Here is a 25,345-nt window from a genome sequence, read left to right as displayed (position 1 = left end):
TTAAATTGGTGTCACCACTTCCACACATTCCATTTACGTACATGAACGTGCTATTAAGTTCACAAATAGTGTACAAGTTCAAAATCGAAGTTATAGTTACGTACGAGTAAATTCACATAGATCAGGTAAAGTGATTGATATAGGAGACTAAGGTTTTAGGTTTGAGTTCTCCGAGACACTATTTTAAAAATTTAAAGATATAATTACTTGCTCTCGTCTTATTCTTACATAATGCTATAGGCAATAATTATTAATGCACAAGAATAATCCTACTTTATACTACTCCCTCCGGCCACGAATAAGAGTCACCGGTTTTAAAAAATGTTAAGAAAAGTGGGTGGAAGAAAGTTAGTGGAATATGAGTCTCACTTGTATATATTAGTTTTAAATGATATGTGAAGGGAATGAGTTGGTGGAATGTGGAGTCTCTTTACCATTTATAGTGATAATGAACCGGGACTCCTATTCGCGGACGGACTAAAATGGAAAAACGAGACTTCTATTCGCAGACGGAAGGAGTATCTCTGTAATTTTTCTCTGTATATCTTATCAAGTGGGCTGAGATGGGCTAGGTTCGGTGGCAGTGGCTGATCCAAGAATTTCATATTAGGGGTGCGATAAATAATTACACCGACTTAGAGATTTAAAATTCAATCTATCATATTTTCTGTAATCTCAATATATTTATTCTCCAGTGAGTCACTTTATTGTATATAAAAATAGATTATTCTTTTGTCTTATAAAAAAAAATCACTATTTGTAATAGAGGCTCTTAGATATTTATATATTAACAAAGAACATATTTTAGTTTTTAAATTAGTTTAAATATTTAAACAGATGTTAAAACGCATCATAATTTTTAATATACTCTCAAATATGAGCATAAAAAACCATAAATAATGAGGATTATATCTAATCATGATATTAATCAAACATCAGATAGAACGTAAAATATAAACATTATTATTTGTAATCAAAGATTAGATAGAAAGTAAAAATTATAAACCACTAATGAAGATATTTGTTTGTAATCAAACATTAGACAGGAAGTAGAAACTATAAAAATGAAGACAAAATAGCAAAACACTGCATCTGACGGGTGTCGTCCTGGGTCCATGCTATGAAAAATGAGCACATTACCACTAGGCTAGTTAGAATTTGGGGGAACATTCGTACCCCGTTGTTCTTTAGTGGATCCGTCACCGTTCGGTGAGGCTCGGTCAGGCTGAAACCCGACTTGACCCAACCAATGTTTGAAGTGGGTTGGGTTGGGCATTTAATTTTATAAACACACCATCTTAGTGGTGGTGAAACATGAGTGGTTCTTGATTAGGAGCTTATATTTTAGCAATATAGTTAATTACACCATCCGTCTCATATAAATTGGTCCTTTAGGATAGGCATGTGTTTTAATGTGTAATTTAGTTAAGTAAGAGAGAAGGAGAAAAAGTAATTGAAATTGTGTAGCCCATAAATGAAAAAATGAAAAAGGAGAAAATTGTTACCATAAATGGATATGTGACTATTTGCATGAGACGGATGAAAAAAAAAATTTAACCAATTTCTATGAGACGGAGGGAGTAATTAATTAATAAATTAATGCATAAAGAATGTGTGAGCACCGTGTGCGTAATTCCAACTTTAGATATGAAAGCATGCTTATCTTATCTTCGAAATCTCATTTTCATCATTCGGAAAATATCATTTCATCAATAGGGAAATAATCAAAATATCATTTTCATCAACCTTTTACATCTTCTCGACTTTTCTCTGTGCAACATGGTTTATCAGTACACGCACGTGCATGCAATGAATATCGATAAAATATTTGTACGGCTTTTCGTATCGTTTGTTTTTATTTTAATCTTAAATTTTACAAATTCGTGGTTCCACGTCAAAGTATATGAAATTTTATATGAAATGCATTTTAGATTGCGCATGAGTTTTAATGTAAAATTAGTAAAGTAAGAGATAGGTAAGAGGAAAAAAATAATTAAAGTATTCTTCAATAGAGGGAAAAGAGTTTCCAAAATTGGAAAATGAATATTATTGTGGGGCTGACTAAAAAGGAAACGTGAATATTATTGTGGGACTGACTAAAAAGGAAAAAAAAATTCATATTCTTGTGGTCCCGGCTAAGATGACACATTTCTTAGCCGACATGTGATTTTAGGAGTTACTCCCTCCGTCCCACATTTGGAGTCACTTATTGTTATGGCTCGGATTTTAAGAAAGAGCTGAAGTGTGTAATAAATGAAGTGAGATGGTGGAGTGTGTAATAAATGAAGTGAGATGATAGAGTGTGTAATAAATGAAGTGAGATAGTGGAGTTGGTTGAAGGTGTGTCCCTTTTGACTTTTGATTTTTGTTTTGATTTATTTTAATGTAGATAATGACAATTTTATGTAATTTTGATGAAGAATGAGGTAAAATTGTATGACCAAATATGAAAAATTCTAAAAGTGACTCTTAAATTGGGACGGACTTTTATGGCAAAAAGTGACTCTTAATCTGGGACGGAGGGAGTATTAGTTAATGTGTTTAATTGGAGAGAAAAATGTAGGTGTAAATATTAAGGTAGAAAGATAAAAAAAAAGATGTACGGAGTATATTTTAATAGGAGTGAGAAAAAGTGGTTGAGTGTATTAATTGGAAAAAGAAAGTTTTCAAAAAATGAAATGTGTCATCTTAGTTGTGACAAACTAAAAAGAAAACGTGTTATCTTAAGCGAGACAGATGGAGTAATTAATAAAGATAGTTTTTTTTAAACTTTTTTTTATCGAATATAAATTTTGGTTTAAAAAATGATACGGAAATAAAATAGAGAATTCTATCGCTTTTTGTGCCCCTGCCATAGTGGGCTTTTATCTTCACTCCTCTGTTTGGGCAGACAATTAAGTGGGCTACAATTCGGGCTCGGTATAAATATAGGTCGATTGATTATCTTCACTTGATTTTGGTCATTTTTATCTTCACTTAATTTGAGGTCAATTGATAATCTTACTAATTCAAACGGGCTAATTCAACAAGGTTCGGCCCGGATATTGGGTTCATTAAAATGGCCTGATCTCATTATATTAGTCAAGAAAAAGGTTTGTTCACTGTAGTAATCTATTCCTATGCAATTAGGAGTTTTGATTGTCATTTTGATTCATCCACGATCATGAGTTTCAGTTTATTTTTATTATAAATGGTAAATTTCACTTGTAATTATTATAAAATTAATATATAAATTAAAGTTTACTTTACACTATTTTTTCCATTCATTTTTTTATATATATATTTTTAAAATTCGTGCTGAACTCAATCTAGAACTTGTGGGGGGAGGGAATATCATTTATTTTCATCGTCTTGTTTTCAGATGTTCAATGACCAAAATTTCTTCTTGACTACGTACTATTCTTTAGAACATTCTTTTTCCTCGTATTTATTCAATATTTTTTCATCACACGTGTTTACAAAGTTACAACTAATCAAATATTGATAGGCCATCAACTATTCAACAATACACCTTTTGTTTTGGGCACACAGGTTATTAATTGTACATTTGTACTTAATTAAATGTAGCTTTTTCTTCTTCTTCTTCCGAATAAAACAAGCAAGGACTTGTCGAGGTAGTCGCACAAGTCTAGTACTCATGAACTCCAACACTAGACCGCAACTACGTGGCTTGGAAAAAAATTAGTTTGAAAATTTTAAAAATTCGTATAATAAATTAATTTAGTTATTTGGCATTTTAGCAAATAGCAAAATAAAGACGAATGGCAATAGCCAATAGTGACATAGTAATTCGTTGATTTGCTGAATATTTCTTTATTTTCTTTTTTTTTTCTTCTTATTATACTGAAATATTAACATCACTAAAAGACGTCTATGTGCAGAGATGGTACAATTGAGAAAAAAAAAATTAAAACTTCGTTATTTAATATTCTAATATAACGTTATAAGACATACTAGAATGAATAATTAACTATAATCCTTTATAAAATAATCTACTAATACAAAGTGAAATGTAAACTGGCAATCTAATGATCAATATCTATATCTATATAAAAGAGTTATTTGGCTACATACGAGTGAACTTTATTTTTTAATATAAATACATAAATTTTAAAAAAAATGAATTTAAATACATAAATATGATACTACATATAGTACTATCATATTACCATATATGTCGCAAAACATGATAACATAGTATTTCAGATTATTTATTTGCAAATGCACAGACTTTTAATATCTTCATATTTTTGTCCTCATTTATATAGTACTGGTACTATAATAGAGATCGAGTAGTTACAAAAGCCATTAATATATGATTTCAAACAAAGTATTTTTGTTCCTTTTTTCTGCCCAATGAAAAAGGGAATCACTCAGGTCCCTCTAATTAGTAATCAACCATGTTCGAAATTTCAAATTTCTAGTAGATTACAAAGTCGTTTGACTGTTGATTTGGCTATAAAAATATGAACATAAAAATTTGTACAGAGTCGTTTGACTCTTGTTTCATTATATGAAAATGCAGTTTGAACTATTTTTGACATAGTCTTGACGATTCACACTATGCAAAAATAGACCCATATGACTTTTTCAGCATGTTTTCATTAATATAAGACAAGTTCCAATTAAGCAAAATCCAGTCAAACTTATTGAATCCGATATTCCTTCTTGTTTTCGTGGGTTTATAATATCCACATAAGTAGATTATAGTATTTCATTTTTTTCATCTGTCAAATTATCTAGTCCCAAGTTTTACCTAGAGTTTCTGCACTAAGAATATATATTTCAGCCCATGTCTGCCCCAATTGAATTATTTTAATTTTTTCATTATTTTTTATTCTATAATTTTACATACTATTTGTAAAGAAAATTCGTAGTTTTCACTCATAAATAACATAATTTAGATTGTTGATGCAATTTAAGTACAAATAGAAGTAGTATCAAGTAAGTAGTACTCCCTCCGTCCCATAAAAGATGTCACACTTGTGAGACGTCACGAGATTTTAGGAGATTTTGTTTTGTGCTCCCTCTGTCCCATTAGAAATGAAACGTTTTTTTTTTTAGTCTGTCCCATTAAAAATGAAACGTTCCTAAATATGGAACCAATACTCTCTCTATTTTTTCTTCTCTCTTACTCTATTCTTTCTTCATTAACTCACAAAACAACATTACATAAAATCTTGTGCCAAAAAGCAAATGTTGCATAGTTAATGAGACGGAGGAATAACTAATGGAAAAAAGAAAAGTGTAACATCTATTATGGGACATTAAATAAATCTGCTTACAAATTGATTTAATTGATTTATTTTTTCGAAATTAAATAAATTGAAATTTGCTTAACCTCATTGACACGTACAATTTCAAATATTGTTCTTCTCACTCCGTTGCATTTCAAATGTTCTTCTTTTCTCTTTCTTGGATTACAAATTATGTATTGAAAATACATTACTTATTAAATTAAACATTGTGTTTGAAAAAAGTAAATGGGCCATCCGCGAGCGCCACATTATCGTCAAGGGACCCATCCATGCACCCCCATGTGAAATCTATGGAAAATGCGTATATTTTCACTTACATTTTTCTTGCCACGTCTTTATAATTTTACTAATTATGTATTAAAACTCATGGCATCTTAAATGTTTCTATTTTAATAAGATATATGGAGGATAAAATAAGCCGAGTCGATGAGTTATCTTTCCACAAGATGAGATAAGCCCATGTAGTGATCTCGGATTGGTCTATCGTCCGCAAAGATAAAACAACTTCGTCTTTGAAGTAGCAGCACCGCTAACAATATAGCTCTGGCGAACCGGATGAAGGCGAGGGCAAAATTTCGACAAAAGAAGAATACACTGAGAGAGCGAATGGATCTTAATGCATGTGAGATTTCAAGTGTGTTTTGGTTTCTGTTGATATAGATAATGCATGAGTATATCTCCCTATTTACACTGACGTATCCAGTATAGAACAAGGAGGTACAGTTGTACCCCAAAAACTTTATGCCTTAACCATATATTGTAACGCATTTACAATCAAACCTTTGTAGTCCAACGGTTGAATGCCACTTAGTCTAGGCAGAGACCCAAGTTTGATTCCTGGTTGCTGCGAGGTTTATAGTTTTTTTCCTTGCATTTTATTGTTCTTCATTTTATTTTGAAGAATGCCTATTTTCTCCATTTTATTTTGGAAAAATCCTACTCTGTCTTCTTATTCGATTCAACCACATATTCCTTTTTTATTTTGCTGCATTTTATTTTTTAGTTGTTATATTTTAATTTTACTCCTTTCTACTTGTAGTTATATTCTCCTATAGGAGACTTAAGTATTTTGCTGTAATTTTAATTTATTCTCCTTTCTATTTTGAAGTTATTATATTTCAAAAATAGCGTACACTTTATACGAATAATTTATAATCAAAAGATTTACTAGTATTTTATTTAACAAAATGAAATAAAAATGATTGATCAAATTTTAAAGGTATGAGATATTGAAATATCGTACCCTCGAATTAAAAATCTTGGATACGCCACTGCCTATTTATAGGCTTAATCTAAAGGCTATGGAATCATGCATAGTCAACTCTGCCATTAATGTTGGATTGTAACGGTCAGATGTTACAAACGTGACAAACATATATCATGGAACATGAACTTAGACGGATGCATTTAGACACTTCTCACATAGTTGTTCGTACCAGAGACGTATCAGGACAACCCAATCAATATGCACACATGGACAGTTACGTGTCAAGCCACGTATTATTTGCCACATGTTTTGGCGTATCCAATGTAGGATTTATCAATACATTAATCTTATAACATCCTATTATTCTGACATACTTTAATCTAGTATTTCATACTTACTGAGAATCGGTTTTAGAGAAAATAAATACACAAACAATCGTCAACTTAAAATGTAAATTCATTATACATATTATTTAATTTTTAAAAATTAAATATTTCGTCATTTGTACGACCTGATCAAACTATGATTACGAGCTTATATTCCAACAATCAGTGTAAAGATAAATGTCCAGAACCAACTCGACAACACCACCTAGAGAAACAAACAAAAAGTTTTTCTTTTGTAATTACATATTTATATATTTTATTTTCCATTTGGGCTTTATAATAATCCCCGTTCAAGTTAACATGATTTTTTCCGTAAATGTTAAGAACCAACTCAACAAACACGACTACGAGAAACAAATAAAAATTACTTCATAGTTTTCAAACATTAATTAAACGAAGGTGTCTTTCTTCTAGAAACGTGATTCATTTCATATAAGCTAAAATCGAAAGTTTTTTTTGTCTGATAAAGACTCTTGAACTAAGGACACTAATAAAGTTGAAATTATTTAGGTATGAAGAAAAATGAAAACTTTCCTACCGATCCAGCACAAAAAGACAACTATTCTTTCAATAAAGTTTTAGTTGACCCCCAATTTCAAAGACAAATTGTTGACAAAATAGATCCACATTTAAAATAATTAATAATGATACAAATTAAATTAATCAAATATTGATCCCAACACATCTCGTTAGATATATCCTAGGATTGTTTGTCTTGGTTGAGTATATATCCTAAGGATTTTTTTAGTTGAATATACACACCTAAGTTTTTTTAGTTGAATATGTACCTAAGATTTATGCGTCACAAACTAGGTATTAAATGGGCAATCAGTCCTCTAGTTATGGTTATTTATTTATTTATCCCTATCTTTGCATTGTGTAGCTCATTTAGTCCTTTTGGCTCGAAATTACAAGAAGACATCCTTAAACGTATAATCCCTCCGTCCCATTAAATATGCAACATTTGAAAATTGACATGGATTTTTATGTAATGTTGTTTTGTGAGTTAATGAAGAGAGAGTAAAATATGAGAGATGAAAAAATAGAGATATATCATATACTCCCTCCGTCCCAGCTAAAATGACATATTCCTTAGCTGATATGGGATTTTAAGAGTTATTGGTTAAAGTTTTAATTGAAGAGAGAAAAGATAGGTGTAAGTATTAAAATAGAGAGAGAAAGAAAGATGAATATTTTAAAGTGAGAAAAAGTTGTTGGGTGTAATAATTGGAGAGAGAAAGTTTTCAGAAAGGAAATGTGTCATCTTAGAGCATCCACTATAGAGTGGACACTTTGGCCGGACACTTTTACGTTTTTTGTCCATAGCCACTTTTTATTTGTCCACGGCAAAAAAAAAGAGTGTCCGCAGCAATAGTAGACACTTTTTTTAGCCACATTTCACTTTATTTTATTTGTTGTATATTTTAATTCAATTACAATTAAAATTATCGGACTAAAAATAATTAGATAAAAACGGCTAGTGCAATAAAATTAAAATTGAAAACTAAATTTTCGTCGGATTAAAGTGATGGGAAAATTACAACGAAAATTTGATCTACGGAAAATCACACATGTTCTTCACGCTACGCCGCCTCCCCTACGTGCCCAGACCTCTTCAATCAAATCGACCTGGAGTTGGTCATGTGCTGTGCTCCTGCGTATATCAACGAAACGTTGGATAAGATATTCATTACTACGTGGTACACCGATCTGTATCGGCGCGGAGGCAACGCCGTGACTTGTACTTGCACCATCTTTCGGTGCCCAACGTTCTGCAGCAAATCCTTCATCTTCTATTATCATATTGTGCAATATGATACATGCTACCATAATATTCGCGACATCATCTTCGTGCCAAACTCGTGCCGGGCAGTGTAGAATGGTCCATCGCGCTTGGAGCACACCAAAAGCTCGCTCAACATCTTTCCTAACGGCCTCTTGTTTTCGCGCAAAATATTGTCTCTTCGCTCCAGTCGGTTGGCGAAGTGTCTTGACGAATACGGGCCAACGAGGGTATATTCCATCTGCCAAATAGTATCCCCTGCGATACTGCGTGCCATTTGCTACAAAACTGATCTCTGGACCCTCTCCCCGGCACTCATCATTGAAGATAGGCGATGACTGCAGAACGTTGATGTCGTTGTTCGAACCTGCAACACCGAAATACGCATGCCAGATCCACAAACGGTAGTCAGCAACGGCTTCGAGGATCATCGAAGGATGTTTCTGCTTGAAACCGGTAGTGAACTGGCCTTTCCACGCCACCGGGCAGTTTTTCCACTCCCAATGCATGCAATCAATGCTGCCCATCATCCCGGGGAAACTGTGCACCGCACCGTGCATATCTAGCAGTCTCTGACACTCATCAGGGGTTGGCTTTCGTAGGAACTCCGGACCAAAGACTTCCCGAATGCCCTTACAAAACTGCCGAAGCACATTTAGACTAGTCATCTCACCCATTTGTAGGTATTTGTTGAACATATCAGCCGGTCCGGCATAGGCAACCTGCCTTATTGCAGAGGTGCATTTCTGCAAAGTAGACAGTCCGATCCGGCCAGTGCAATCACTCCGAAGCGTGAAGCAATTGTACCGGTCCGCCAATGTCGTCGCTATATGGGTAAAGAGCGGTCGCGACATTCTGAAACGCCGACGAAAAATCTCAGCTGGGTAACGAGGGTCAGCGCTAAAGTAGTCGACCATAAGCCGCTCAGCCGCTCCGACATGGTCTCGTGGGATTGTCCGACGATGACGAATCTTACGAGAGATCGCCGCCGCCGCCTCATCCTCCTCGTCGGCTTCCCTCTGCACCTCTTGAATCAAAGAATCCCATGCTTCAATCTACAAATCATCCATAAAGTAGCAATGGAAATCCACAAATTTTTAGAGATAGAAAATTTGGATAGAAAGTGAAATGGGTGTGAAGATGTGTGTGGAGAGAAGATGAAAATGGGAGGAATATTTATAAAAAAAACCATTACAAATTCGAAATTATAAAAAAAAAAAAAAATAGGGAAACCGGCGACCGCCGCGCTTCTCTCTCCTCTGGCTCGTCCTCGCCGCATTCGGGGCGATTGCCCTTTCGCCCCAGCAAATCCGTCCGCCTCCGGGGCGGACGCGTCCACCGCAATAGGCCGCCGCCGCTTAGCCGCGAACGGGGCGGCCGGCGCGCCACCCCTATAGTGGATGCTCTTAGTTCGGACAAACTAAAAAGGAAAACGTGTCATCCTTAAGCAGAACGGAGGGAGTAGATGTTTCTATTTTAGGAAATGTTTCATTTATAATAAGACAATTTAAAAGGAACGTTTCCTTTTTAATGAAACAGAGGAATACTAAAATATAATAAAGGACAAAAGTTTAAAAATATTGCTAAAATTCTAAAACGATGTGAATAGGAGTAGAACCCAGCGAGGCGAGGAGTCCAATTGTACGCAATTTTTCCTATAGTCAAATCAATATAAGAATATTTTAATCAGCAAAAAATGACCGACGTAAAAATAATTATGTGCGACAATTTTATAGATAAAAATAACTAAAATAATTCTTCATTTAGTCCTGATAACTGGAACCTCCAATTTGTTAATGGAAAGTATGTTTCAAGCAAAATTATATATTCATTTTATTTAATTATAAGAATAAAAGTATTTTTGTCATGTTATGCTTTGCTTTTCATTTATATTGTAGCCCTTTGTCCCTTAAAAACATGAATTTTTGAAGGGACATAGGTTTTAATGCACAATCGTAAAATGAGAAAGAGATAATATGAAAAAATTATTGAAGTATATTATTAGTAGTGAATTGACTCACCCCACTAAAGTTTCTAAAATAGAAAGTTTATATTTTCAAGTGACGGAAGAAGTATTTTACAAGCATTTATCTATAAGTAAACGAATCTAAGTCTTCTTCATTATAGACCGGGTAGTGGAACAAGTCATATAGTCAGTGACTCATGTTAGTTACTTGCAGAAATAACAGTTTTTCATAACTTGTGTAGGATAATTTTTAGGGAAAAATATATTGTCGTCTTTGTATGAGTGATATAATAGTTTTGAGTTGAAACAACACTAGCTTGTTTGTGTATTAATTTATCACACATGTAAAATTATCAATAAAACTAAACCAGTTAAAAAATTATATTAAGTGTTTGACATATTGGCCTAATAGATTAGCCAGAAATCTGAATGTTTGGATTAGAGTTGACAATTTATAACTCAAAAAAGTTATTACTTGAATGATCTCGTAAACTGAATAGTCCTATAATCCAAAGAGATTAGCCTGAATCAGAGCGAATTGACCTAATTGACATCCATATATAAAACAGTTTTGATAATCAGAACTATTTATATATAGGCACAGATAATCGTATTATCTACAATAGAAGGTTAGTAGTCAGAAATTGACTTCAGCACGAAAGAAAGACTTCTTCTTCACACAATCTCTTGCTCTAGTATCGATAGAGTAGTATATTCTGTGGCCAAGTCCGTTTGTGACTTGTATATACATTGTGACCCTTTCAATGCCTTGTTATTAGATAAGATGAAGATCAATTAGAATTATCCTTCATCACGTAACATAGGTCATTTATTAGACAAAGTAAATAACTTTAATTGACTATAGCAATTAGTATATGTTGTGCTACCCAATGTTTTAAATCATTGAACAATTGGGCTGTTTTGGAGTGGAAAAATTGACCGATCGGTTGAACCAATTCAAAGAGATTATTAACACTTCTACAAGAAATTAATTTGTGTCTAAATCTATGAACTATGTATGAAACATTGGCACTATTGTTTCCTAATAGTACTATACTTAGCTGTTCAGGGAGTGATCAATTGCTAACTCATCATTTAATTGCTAACTACAGCTAGGCCATAGGATTTTTTACCACGTGTAATTTTTTGTTTTTATTAATTAAATTGAAAAAGATAAAAAAAAAACTCCAAATTAGGGTTTTGGATAAAAATGTCAATATAGTGTTACGAAAATATCAACTCAATGCTTTGAGAATGTCAACACAATGCTTTAAGAATGTTAACTCATGGCTTATATTGACATTCTACATGTATTATATTGACATATTTTATATAGTATGTTGACATTTCTGCTTGTACGAAAACATTAAAAAATTTCGAATTTTTTTTCAAATTTTGACGTCAGAACATATGCATGTATGATATCGTTGGAATCCTTATGAAATTATCTTTAATTTGATATATATTATATGAATTTAAAGTTTTGGGATTTCTTTTAAAAGTTAGTTATAACTAAACATGTAGTTAATTGACATTAATACCCCTATTGATATTTTTTGGAATTAATCATATGGTCTTATTGACGTTTTTCGTCGATCGTATTGACATTAAGGGATTAATGATCTAAGCCCTTAATTTGAATATCTAATGGCTATTATTTAGTTGTAGTTAGCAATTAAGTTATGAGTTAGCAATATAACACTCCCCTAACTATTTATTTATTACAAAGAAAAGTAATTAACTAATTAGGTAAATAAAGTTAAGAAGTTTATAAGTAGACTTTTTCATAATATATATTTTATCATGGGGGTGTGTTATATTGCTAACTATTTAAGTTGCTAACTCTCTAACTCATTAATACAGTATATTAAAATGTCAACACGGTGACATCAAAATGTCAACACATAATATCAACATATTGTATTGAAGTTCAACAAAATTATTTGTTGATATTTTAATATCATCATGTTGACATTTTTAATACACTACATTGATGAGTCAGCAAGTTAACAACTTAAAAACGTTAGCAATTGATCACACCATTTTTATGACGTATATTTCGTTAAAAGACGACTAGCTAATCCTAATTGTGTACTACTAGTATAATAAATCTTTGAATCCTAGTGACTTGAACTTTTCATTTTTAATTTTCCCATCTTTGAATCTTACTGGTTTCACACAATAACCTTTTAGTATTGGAGTATAAAATAATACTCCATCCGTCCCACAAAGTTTGTTCCATTTTTCCATTTTCGTCCGTCCCACAAAGTTTATCTCATTTCACTTTTATCATTTTTGGTAGCGGACCTCATATTCCACTAACTCATTCCTACTCACATTTTATTATAAAACTAATACTTTAAAAGTAAGACCCACATCCCACCAACTTTTTCAATTCACTTTTCATTACATTTTTTAAAACCCGTGTCGGGTCAAAGTAGGACTATCTTTGTGGGACGGAGGGAGTAAATGTAATATGATCGAACTCATTAATTTTATTTTAATTTCTAACTTAAAAAAAAAAAGAACTATTACTAGTTGATGTATTTAACTGATATAACTTATAAGCAAGGCCTAAAAACTTGTGAATAAATATTTTGTAGAAAATTAAAATAATCCGGAAAAGGACATATATTAATTCCACCATGCATATATAACTTATAAACGACTCATTGATTATGTTATAATTGGAGTGGTAGTAGCAGCCAAACAAGAATCTTTATCTAGTTGATCTCGACATCTATTCAATTTTGTGTAACATCAACTGAAAAAATAAATCACTACTTTTCCCTCCTCAAATATATTTGACAAATTCAAACATTTACTACACCACGGAATCGGTACCTCAAATAAATTAAACCCCAAACCATCACTACACAACTTGCCAATAATTATAAAATTAAAATTCATCATAAAATAATACTACTTCACATACTATATATAATAGCCTCACATTGACTAACATTGCTTCACAAACCTAATATAAATATTTTCCTCACATTGCCAAATCAAAATAGCAACCAACCAACCAACCAACCACATTTATTACTTCCATTGCCAAATCACAATTTCCACCCCCACCGCCGCCGCCGTCCGCCGCCGACATGGACATGCCGGACTTCTCCTCTGGGCCGTCTCCGAGGCGGGAGCTCCAGGGCCCCCGCCCCGCGCCCCTAAAAGTCCGGAAAGACTCCCACAAAATCCGAAAACCGCCCATGGCGCCCCCTCCGGCCGCGGGCCACCCCCACCCGCCCCCTCACGCGGCGCCGAGGCCGCCCGTGATCATCTACACGGTCTCCCCCAAAATCATCCATGCAAACCCTAACGAGTTCATGGCGCTGGTCCAGCGTTTGACCGGCCCCAGCGCCACGTCACCCTCCTCCGCCTCCGCCTTCCAATCAGAAGGCGGAGGCGCAGTGTCCCCCGCCGCCCGTTTCGCTGCCATCGAGCGCACAAAAACGCCAGATGGCAGGAGAACGGGCGGGGAAATGGTGGATGGGATCGAGATAGATCCCATCATCCAAAGAAGCGGCCAATTTCCCGGCATTTTGTCCCCAAATCCGAGCGCTCTTCCCCCGATCCCGGCCAATTTCTTCAACATCTCATCGGAAAATAACAATCCATTGAATTTCTTCCATGATTTGAGCCCGGTTTTGCATAGTAGTAGGAATTTTCCGGAAAATAGCTTCATTTTTCCGAGCCCTTCGACTAATTTCATCTCACCACACATAAACACACCCTCTCCAAACACTCTAGAGCTCTTCCACAGCTTGTTTGACCTCTAACCGCATGAGGAACTGCAGGAAAAGTAACCGTAGGGATTGGATTTAGCTTCGATCCATGGCTGTGTTAAGCAAGTGGGGCCCGGCTTCTAATTGTTGGTATTTAATTCTCATTGATTTTTATTTTTCTACATCCCTTTTACAGTTGAAAATTTGAATTTTGTGGGCCATTTTATTTTGTGGCTCAAATACTTGGTTTTTGGTCTTTGTTGGATTTAGTTGGAATCATCTTAGTTTATGATAGCAATTTTTTTTTTGTCACATTTGGATTGTAATTTCGGAAGAAACAAGATGAGTGATTTTGCCGTCCTTGTAGATGCTACATTAAAAAAAAGGTTAGTAATAGCATAGAATTGGTCATTTATTTATAAGTTAGTAGTTAAATACAAAGAGAGTTGACTATGTAATATCAATACATGTATAAATGAACGATGAATTAAGCTATAAAATTGAATGAAATCTAGGGTTTGTGACATGGGATGAACCATTGTTTGACCTTTCTTTTGTTTGTTTCTTGTTAATAAATGGCTAATTTGGTCAATTTTACATTTTTAGAAGAGAGTTATGGGTTCATAAAGTTTAATTTTGGTGTTTTTTTCTGCTTGATGACGATTAGGTAGATCTGTATTTATTGTATATCTGATTATATTTAATTATGTACTATATATTATACATTTTCGTTGTCATTAAGAAAAACTCTACCTACATGTTTTAAAATAAGGGCCGAAGTTGTGTTTTTACGATATTATTTCATTTTTCACATTGTTTGCACAATTTATGACGATAGCCTCATCGTTTGTATACAGTGACGGAACCAGAAAATCTTGTTGGTGAATGCTCCATCATTTTCTAAAGTTTCGCGGGTCTGTAGCACAAAAAAAATTGATAATTCTGATAAGGGTAGGGCCTTGACCTACCCTAACCCTCTGCATTCGGCAAATATCATCTATATAGTGCGTAAACACTGTTTATGTGAGTGTTCTCGAATGAAATAGTGCTAGCCAATTGTTCCGAGAAAATTTAATTGTAATCGGTAACGGACGTACATAGCAACGGTTGAGGGTTGGCTTAAGCCCCCCACAAACCAAGTAAAAAGAATTTTTTTATTTTATCATTCATAAAATTGTCATATTATCTATTCTTCTGTGTGGGATTTTGTTCAAAAGTTTCTATCATTAAACCAATTCATACAAAATTTATATTACCACCATTCTACGGGCAAAACACAGTTTTCTTATTTTACATGCCTGATTAATATAGGCCACTAATATATATATATAGCAGGACATGACAAATGACAAATAAAAAAAATATACAGATATCATCATCGATGTTCCTTTCTGTCGTGGATTACGTTGTTGACATTTATTTTAAATAATATCATCAATTATTGTAATGAAATATGAGCCTGTAGTTCTTAACGTTTGACCAAATACATTTTCGACCAACTGGACCAATATATAAATATGAATTTCAGAGGTTTCCTTTTTCTAATTATGATAGTACTAGTATTTATTGATATGTATATATAATTCAGATAGAGATTAAGAACAAGAATTTTAAATAAAAATTAAATAGTTATTTGGTATTAGACAAAAGGTATTCATCGGTGAACGCAGTGATTAATCCTCGTACTGATTCGTAGGCACATCGAATGGCTTTTAATTGAGAAGAAAATGTATTTTTGAGAAGTTGAGAATGCTCAAAATTGGGAATAGAAATACTAATTGTTTTGAAAAGAAAACATAGTAACAAATAAAAATGAAATAATTAATTGAAAGGTAAAAGTGGATGATGTTTGGGCGTGACTTTTATGTGCTAGATGATGCAAAGACTAAAATATATTTAAGGCCAATATCGGCCCACCTAATACACGGAGACGTGTATAATTAGTTTCGAATCAATGGATTAAATACACTCAACGGCCATGTGATTTGTTATTTTACTAAAAGAATTAATCTTTTACAGATTCATTGCAAGATGCATGAATGTACATATATAGTTTTGCCCTTTTTTAAAAATCTTTTTCTTTGTATATAGTTTCTCGTCAAAGTCGATTATCTCATGGTTATATTTTGAATTTATGCGATTTCAGTTTATTCATGTTAACACAAACAATGTAATGTAACCTAAATTTAGAAATGTTAATCGGGTCAATTCAGTAGATTTTGGTTAACTCTACTCAGGTGCGAATTAATTGAATTGTAACGTTGTTTGATTAGAAATTTTCAACTCTAAAATCTAAATGATCAGATGTCGGGCTAGCCCGACAGATTAATCGAACTCCAAATTAACATGTGATCAATCAAATAGTACATGATAATGAAAACTAATCATGGTTAAATAATAATTTCAAACTTGTATAGATAAAATAAACCATAAACATATTTGAAATATTAAAATCAATGTTTTGAAATTTAACATGTTTTAAAATTTTGTACTTATTTTAGTGAATATGATTTCTAATTCATTAATAAACTCTAAAATATACTCCTATGTCCCTATGTGGATGAGTCGTATTACGTTTTTGAGTTGTCTCACTATAGCTTAGTCATTTTATTTTTTGGCAAAAAATATTTTACTCTTTCTTACTATACTTTATATTCACCTTTCTACCTTTGTCCTTTCCACTTTATCCTCTTTTTTACTTAACTCAATTTTCTTAAATCTCGTACAATATTTCTACTACATAGGGACAGAAAGAGTATTTATTTTTATATAAAAACGAAAGTTTTTTTTTTATAGTTATTTATATTATAAAAACTGAAATATTAAATTAGTTGTCAAATAAGACTGAAGAATAAAACCATATAGCTATAACTGGATCCTATCTAACGGACCAACTCGTTGAGTTTCGAGTCAGCCCTACTCGGATTATAGGCTGCTGATGTTCTAAGTTTATCAAGTGAAAAATAAATGAAACAGCAAAATATCGGCTAGCTGCCTGAGTGAATTCATAATACTTATAAAATAGTAAAATAAGTGGCGGTGCTGACAACTTCCTTGCTTAAGCATGATCTCACTGCATCTGTCTTCATATTTTTCATAATTTTGACCGCCGCAAATTTAGTAAACTGACCTAATCTTTGTTCTCTATTCTTTTATTCGAGTTAGTTACTATATCTTTGAATAATTAGCCAAAAAATTTGATCTCTTATGCAGTGAAATTATTAATTTTTTTTATAATTCCAAAAAGACTCGAGCCGAAAAGTAGCGAGCAAAGGTTCAAGGCAAGCAGCCAATGTCAAATCGTAAAAACTGAAAAACAGAATAGTACAGTAACACCACAGTCAAGCACCAATAGATAGACTAAGCGCTAAACAGCAAAGGGCCAAAGTAACATCAACAGCAGCAACACAAACCTGGTATCGATCATCACTCTAAAACCTTAAGTCGTGCATTTGATCGATCGACATCTTCGTTGTGGGGGAGGTTTAGATAGCCACTTGCATTCCATAATGTAAGTTGCCAAAATAGTCTTTTCTTTTTGGCCTCTTAGTTTGGCTCAAACCTTTGATCAACCATTTTATTCCATACGTTCCAGATCGACCAAGATATGATATAAAACATAAATATACACGTCTTCTTATCAACCTTTGGGAGAGAGGTGTCCAATCAAGAGAGGAAACGCATCATTGGGTCCTTAGGGAGGCATATGCAAATGTTCCATATATTAAAACAATAGTACCACAATTGACTTGAGATTCTGTAGCTGAAAATAATATGCTCCAAAGACTCCGACTCCTCATTGCAAAAGTTACATCGATCATCTTCAATTCCTGCTCCATGTCTGAACAATCTCTCCTTAGTTTTGGGTTTTCCTTGCAATACGAACCAAACATATAGTTGAACTCTTGGTGGCATTGAAATTATTAGTAAGTATACGTTAGTATACACCGTACGTGAATTGAAAAATAAATAAAATAATAAAATAAAAATGGTTACAGTGTATGATAAATATTCAAAAATATATAGTCATCGCAATATACAGAATCTTTTCGCCACGACAATTAAAAAAAAAAAAAAAAAAAAAAAAAAAAAAAGAAAGAGTTTGCATTCTTATTTGAGTTAGTCGACATTTACAGATTTTATTATTCTGACTTTTAAAATTATCAATACTTTTCATAATCTTTAGTAATTATCTCAATCCTCCATAATTTCTAAAAATTATCAATTTTACAAGTATCTTTTCAACTTATTCAATTTTATAATTGAAATTTTATTCTAACATTTCATGATTAAATGAATAGAAATTTTAAATGGTCGGTGTAACGATTAACTTCAACCCGAATCATTTGGATTAAGACTTTAACAACTCTAGTTTTTGGTCAACTCAAGCATATTTCATTCTAATGATTTATAGTACTGAACGATGGGTTAGGGGATGGCATAATAATTTACACCGAAAAATAAATTATGTATAAAAATTTAGTAATAACTTAACTGAATTTTTATTGTTTAAAAACTTATATAATAAATAATGGATAAAGTTAATACAAATAGCAATAAATGGGAACGAAATCTATAGTTAATCAATTTTACTATAAAAATGGAGGTACGTTTGATAAAAATCATAAGAGACCAATCATTATCTTCTGTAATTGCCAACCGCAGCAGCGCAAATGAAGCAATTTTATAAATGTCTATGATAAACGATAAAATAAAAAACAATTAGTCAGGGTGACTTTTTAGAAAATATAATACTACAAATAAATTTAATAGAGAAAAAAAAGGAATGGGATTTTAGAGATTCTCTTCCATACTATGATGGCAGGTAAAAAACTGATGATCAAGAAAGAAACCATGGAAAAAGATTTCATCAAATGCTGAAGTTACACACTGCAGAAACCAGCCATTATCTTAGCATTATCTCTAGTAATTTGTTATATACTATTAATTGTTGACAGAGTCTTGTTAGTTTGTAGTTTAGAGATAGATTATCTCTAAAGAACCTTTAGTTAATTTAAAATTTTATTGTTATGCCATAATAAAGATTACTAAAAAAGAAACTGAACCACAAATACATAGAGCTCCAGTTTATATGAACATGCTAAAAGATGAGAAAAGAAAATAAATAGCCATCACACCACTGCAGCACACAGACACAACCCCCAACAATTTGATATGGAACACTGGCAAACTTTTTTTCCTTTTGACATATTTTATCGTACAAAGTTACTAGGTCTAGGTAGTCGTCATATTAGCCTACATATATAAGAAGATGTTGCCTGACTGCTATGGCATTGAAGCTAACTGCATCTGAAGTGAACTCACTTCAAATTGCATCTCTTCCACCTTTGCATTCTTTGCTTCTATTAATCTTTTCAGTCTCCCTCTCACACCTGTATTCGAGATCTCATCGAGAGTTTCTTCGAGAACGAAGCGTTTCTTGTCAGCAGATTGCAATTCGCTTGATGTCCTCGGGATCCCTGTAAATAGCAAGAGCACAATCGAATCAGTAATTACTTTTTCAAGTGACGCAAGGTTTAACTTGCAACAGAACCTTACCTTCAAATGCGCCTGCAAAGGTCACCCGGGGTACACCTTCCGAGGTTTTCTTGAGTTTCTTTTTCCCGGAAGCCATCAAATTTCTAATTTCAGGAGATACATTAGGGCAACATTCCACCTGCATTGTGCGATCACCTCCACTCAGATGAGCCCTCAACCGAGCAATTCCTCCACATTTAGAAACAAAACCACAATGCTTGCACCTTAAAGCCTCTCCTGTTTCATCAAGCTGCATAGCATGTTCCCATGCATCATCTAGCTTGCTCCTCTTGGAAGGTCTGCCAGGAGTTGCTAATAGCACAAATAGAACTTTCACCATACTATTTGCAGTGAATCAGTGATAAGTAGAGCTTTCACATAATATTGCAGTATCATGAATTTCTGAAACTTACCATTAGAGTTCCGTGTCCAAGCAGCTGCTGAGTTTTTTGACCACTCACTGAACCAGTGTTCCATAACTCTCTTAACTTCTAATGGAACCTGAGGGCAACTTTGCAGCTGCATTTGAGGAGATCCTCCACCCAAATGGGCCTTTAAACGTGAAATGCCCCCATAAGTCGAAACAAAGCCACAATGATTGCACCTTGTCTTTTGCCTAGCATCGTCCAATGGCTTTGCATGGCCCCAAGCATCATCTAGCGGTCTTCCCCTTCTCTCAGGTTGTTCACCAGCTGCTGCAATTATGCATTCACAATCCATTAGATTTAGAGGAAAAGCCTGACCAGGCATCATCACACTTCTGAAATTTAGTCAGATAAATAATACTTTCACAGAGCATTTACTATTGAGGATTAGCCTGGATAATAATAGTACTGGTTAATCCAATATTTACTAGATATCCTAAATTTCTTGATAATTTCTACGACTTGAGCTAACATGCTTTAGTTCATTCATATTCAATTGAAAGGGTAGGATTGGAGAGATCCTAATGACAGAAAAAATAGTCTATGTATATTATCTAGGCTCGAAAATCAATTAAACATATGCATACTGAACATTGAGTTTCCCTGGACGGTCATAGGAGTATTAAATAGTAGATGAAAAGACAAATTAGCACAATTGCAAAAATTATATATACCTTTGGATTTTTTCGTCCTAGAGGCTGCCAAATCTTTTACCCAATCAGACATGCTTCCTTTTATTTCAGGTGACAACTTATACCAATCCTCCTGCTGCATTTTTGATCCTCCACCTAAATGTACCTTATGATGTAAAATACCTCCAGGCAAAGATTCATCGCCTGGATATTTGCAATCTGTCAGCTGAAACGGTACATCTATTGGCTTAGCACGTCCCTGAGAAGCATAGCAAGACACTACTCCCCTTTTATCAACATATCCTGCAGATTCTGCTGATACCCATCATCACCCCAGAGCACATACAGCAGAAAGAAACGGAAAACAGAATATATTAGGGTGTAACGCTGTTGAGGCTTCCATAAACTTTAGAACATGCAAATAGGCATTAGCAAGTGATTTAGCAGTAGTTAAGTTACTTTAACTGTGCTCAGTTATAAGAATCAGTGAAAGAACTACATAAAGTCTGCAAGAATACCCTAAGCTCTTATCAGTAATCTCTGAAAGGGGTGTGGGCCCTATCTCAAGGATAAGTTGGAAATGATCTCACACCTCCTTTTGCTAGTGTCACCAGAGTTCTTTACTTTCAGTGATTTTCATCTTTAATCTGATTTTGCTATAATTTCAAACATCAAATTCAATATATCTTCCCTCTGGTCATTCCCGTTCTGACTTATTTAAAGGGAGCTTCCGTTTACTATCTGTATGATACATCAAAATTTGATTTGATAGTTTCACCTGACAAAGTAACTTCATGGAAGGAGAAGGAGAAACGCTAACGTGAAAATATCAGAAGTTAGATTTTGACTGAATATAACTAAATTTCTAAATCACGGTACCTAGAACATATATGACTTATTCATACACACACAGAGTTGTACATACACACACAAAAAAAGCAACAAACAATTTCCTCGGAGATCTTTCTCAGTAATGTAGTTCAGAACCTTGTATCTGCAAACATCATTTTTTTATGAATTTAGACACTAAATGTGCAACTTTATCAGTACAGATGGACTTATCCAGTTACTTAGAAATCTCTCTCGATCCAACCAGTCTAGACAACAAACTAGGTGAATCAGCCAAAGGGATAACACAAAATATTTAAGTTTTTTAAAACTCAAAAGGAATGCCTGAATGATATCATTTGAATAGCATAGTGGATCGATTTTCCTTGGCAAAATTACTTATGATTCTAGAATATGGTAAGAAACTTACAGAGCTGAATCTATCTTGAGCCATACCTCTAATTGCTTTCGTCCAAAGGGCTTTTGTATTTTTTACCCATTCACTAAACCACTCAGCCATGTCCTTTTTCACTTCAAGAGAGACATTCTCGCAGCTTGGTAGGCGGAGTCCAGGGCTGCCTCCCCCTAAATGTGCCTTAAGGCGTGAAATGCCCCCATGTGAAGAAACAAAACCACAATACCGGCACTCTGCCTTTTGTCTTAGTAAGTCCAATGGCTTGGCATGTTGCCAAGCATCATCTAAACGTCTTCCTCTTCTATCAGCTTTAGATGATTGTGTTACTAATCCCCCCATAGCATTTGTAAGAAAATAAGTGGCATTAGACTTTCACAATTCCATCAAGTGTTTCGGCATATAATGGACAACTATTAGAAGAAAGTAACTCTAAAACAGGTAACTTAAGTAAGAAAAAAAAAAGTCAAACAAGATAGTCAACTGCTTTAGCTTCTAGGTTATTGCAATCCTACTTATCTTATACAACAGTATTTGGGAAGTAAAGTTTGTAGTGTGTGTGAGTAATGCAACAGTGTGAGAAAAACTTAGCAATTTAACACTATTAACAAAATAATCATACAAATACTACAACTTTCTCAGATGCATATGAAACCTTATAAGGTTCTATCCTTGCTAGTCAAGGAACTACTGGACTGATGAACGTGAAAGAATATGCCATTATGCTTGTTGAACAGCCTGATTAGCAATGGTAATCATGGTATCTAGGATATATTCCTTAATTCCTTTCTTATAGACTTACAAGGACTGTTCTTGCTTGGAAAGGTTCCGGGACAACCCTTCAAGTTAAAGCTCTTGGGGTAGCCTGAGTTTGGAGATAACGTTTGACCATGCACATAATCAGATTGAGGAGAAACAGAACCTTGCTGTCCCCTGAAAACTCCCCAGAAATAAGGTTTCTCCTGCAATCCTGCAAATTCAAGAGAACCAAACTCATTAGAAAAAGGTATAATTCCCTGTAAACAAATGGTCATGGACTCACTGTGACGGTTCTGTGGCAGTTGAACTGAAGTAAATATTAGCAACTCTGCTTCTCCTATCATTGATTTGAGAGCAAAGTCCGTGCAGATTGCATGAGTCACCAGGTTATCAAGAACTTCTTCATCTCTGCGCAACACTTGCATGTAAATAGGAGAAACAATGAAGGAACAACCAGTATGTACTTAAATCTGCTTCTCCTACCTTCCCTTAGAAAAGAAAAAGAGCGCGATACTGTGTTCAGTAGGTGGTGAACCTTTAAAGGATGCTGGCCATGTATCAATACGTGGAACCATTTCCAAGCATAATGACTTGGGCATTGTACTGGCTACCTCCGATACTTTCAAGCATGCTTTACTGGAGACATGAGCAGCTACATGGATGTCTAAATTTAGACAGGGGATACTAAACCTCCCTCTGCTCAGAAGATAACCAGCAGTTGTTAGGAAGGCTATGTAAAGCACAACCTAACCTTAACCTATTCTTGATGACTCAGGACAGAGGGGAAATAAAGCTGTTCAGGTAGAGAGGAATTGAATGTTACAGATGAAAAGTGTTCACATACCTCCACGCTGCACCAGCAACTGGTTGTACAACTACACTGGAATCAGATCGCATGTCACTTTGCTGGTCATTCATTGCTGAATCCTGGGATTCCATAGAACAGATTTTTGTCTTTATTTTCTTATTAGAAATGAAATTTTCAAACAGAAGGAAATCCCCTGATCGTCTCTGAGGTTTAATTGTTGATGCACATGAGCTTATGCTGCTAGTCCTAAAATACAAGCAAAAAAAGAAAAAAGAAGACAACGCGGCCATGACTCAACTACAGAAAGAACCAAGGTGATGGGCGTCTTACAAGTTACATATATGTAACAGTAGCATCGAAGTTGTAAAACTTGAATTATAAAAAATCACACGTAAGAGTTCGATGATAATGTAAAAGCATTACCAGCCGGGGGTCAGGGATACAAGAAGTTTACAATAGATTCAACTAAAATGAGAAACAGGTCTTTTGTCTACCCATCTGTCAGAAATGAATGGAGTCCTGTAGCAACTCCTTTTCACATAAAGTTGGATTCAATGTGTTGTGTGTCTTATAAGAAATTTAAACAACCGCAACTTAATATCATCACGAGTTCGTAAAACATGTAGAACACTCTTTCTTTCAAGTACCTATTCTCCACACTAAGACCATTTGTGCTAAGTAGTATCAAAATCAATTAGGAAACATATTTCAAATTTCAGTATCCAAATTGAAAGGGATTCTTCTCAGCCCAATGCATTCTGCTATATGAGTTAGATTATTGTGCTGCCAACTACAATTTACACCCAGCCATTACTAGGCATGCAAGCGCTTGCACACCATCAACTAATCAGTCTTCATTCATTCTAGCTACAAACAAGAGATACAATATCCTAAACGCTTCTCCAAATTTGAAAACCTTCAACTAGAAAATAAGTCCCCCAATAAATGTGAATCGATTTCATTTAACTTTTAAGAAACCTAAATTTCATTCCACATTCCGATTAGCTTTGACAGCCGCCAAATTGCATCAGGCAAAGCAGAGAACGATGATCAGTAAAGCAGATAAACAAATTATCAAAGCTAAAACCCGATTATTCAGTAGGCGAAGTTCATTAAACACTGAAAACACTGAAACGAAGACTATAAATTAAATCTTCTTCCAATGGAAAAAATATTACTATTACTAGGAATTTTGATTGCTTAATTAAGTAGGGGGAAGAGAAATTAATACCGATGGGAGAGAAGCTACGAACATGATGAAGCATTTAGATCAAATTTGTGAAGATCATCAATTACGCATTTCGTTTTCGTCAAAGAAGGAATTATTTTGCGCTTTCTGTTTCAGATTTTCTTTACTAATTTTTACTCGGGAGTCGCGACTGACACTTTAGTGAGTCTAGTAGAGGGAGATAAGTGATTAATTAAAGCTCGTTTTCCTAATTTTGATTAAATTCCAAATTAAGCGACACGTTTTAGATAAAAAGACATACATGTATGATTTCATTTTGTTGAAAGAAAAAATGAGTAGAATGTTCCCAAAAAAATATACAAATTAACTAGTTAAGAATGGGAGAAGTATAAAATTTGTGATTTACTAATGAGTAAATGTTCA

General features: G+C 34.0%; 2 protein-coding genes across 7 annotated transcripts; one reads left to right on the top strand and one right to left on the bottom strand.

Moving 5' to 3' along the window:
* Positions 1–13,586: 13,586 nt before the first annotated feature.
* LOC125204532 (protein MKS1-like) lies at positions 13,587–15,523 on the top strand. 3 transcript variants are annotated; one of them, XM_048103219.2, is made up of 2 exons: positions 13,587–14,477; positions 15,189–15,523. In XM_048103219.2, exon 1 carries the CDS (start codon positions 13,705–13,707, stop codon positions 14,383–14,385), a length of 681 nt encoding a protein of 226 aa, XP_047959176.2. In that variant the 5' UTR covers positions 13,587–13,704; the 3' UTR covers positions 14,386–14,477; positions 15,189–15,523. The 3 variants fall into 3 exon arrangements, with proteins under 3 accessions (XP_047959176.2, XP_047959175.2, XP_047959174.2); XM_048103218.2 differs by having other exon boundaries at positions 13,587–14,717; XM_048103217.2 differs by having other exon boundaries at positions 13,588–14,481.
* A 3,858-nt stretch (positions 15,524–19,381) lies between these two features.
* LOC125208675 (uncharacterized) lies at positions 19,382–25,123 on the bottom strand. Of its 4 annotated transcripts, none has more exons than XM_048108328.2 (10): positions 24,965–25,123; positions 23,770–23,852; positions 23,409–23,621; positions 23,209–23,333; positions 22,969–23,136; positions 22,211–22,495; positions 20,969–21,241; positions 20,283–20,564; positions 19,891–20,181; positions 19,382–19,811 (listed from the first exon to the last, which is right to left on the bottom strand). In XM_048108328.2, the coding sequence occupies exons 1-10, from the start codon at positions 24,986–24,988 to the stop codon at positions 19,618–19,620; spliced, it is 1,938 nt and encodes a 645-aa protein (XP_047964285.2). In that variant the 5' UTR covers positions 24,989–25,123; the 3' UTR covers positions 19,382–19,617. The 4 variants fall into 4 exon arrangements, with proteins under 4 accessions (XP_047964285.2, XP_047964287.2, XP_047964286.2 ...); XM_048108330.2 differs by having other exon boundaries at positions 20,283–20,561; XM_048108329.2 differs by having other exon boundaries at positions 20,969–21,238.
* Positions 25,124–25,345: the final 222 nt, after the last annotated feature.

This window comes from Salvia hispanica, chromosome 6 (assembly GCF_029641045.1).
Source record: "Salvia hispanica isolate PSC_SH4W2 chromosome 6, Shi_PSC_v1, whole genome shotgun sequence".
NCBI lineage: Eukaryota > Viridiplantae > Streptophyta > Magnoliopsida > Lamiales > Lamiaceae > Salvia > Salvia hispanica.
This window is presented reverse-complemented; position numbering and strand designations above follow the sequence as displayed.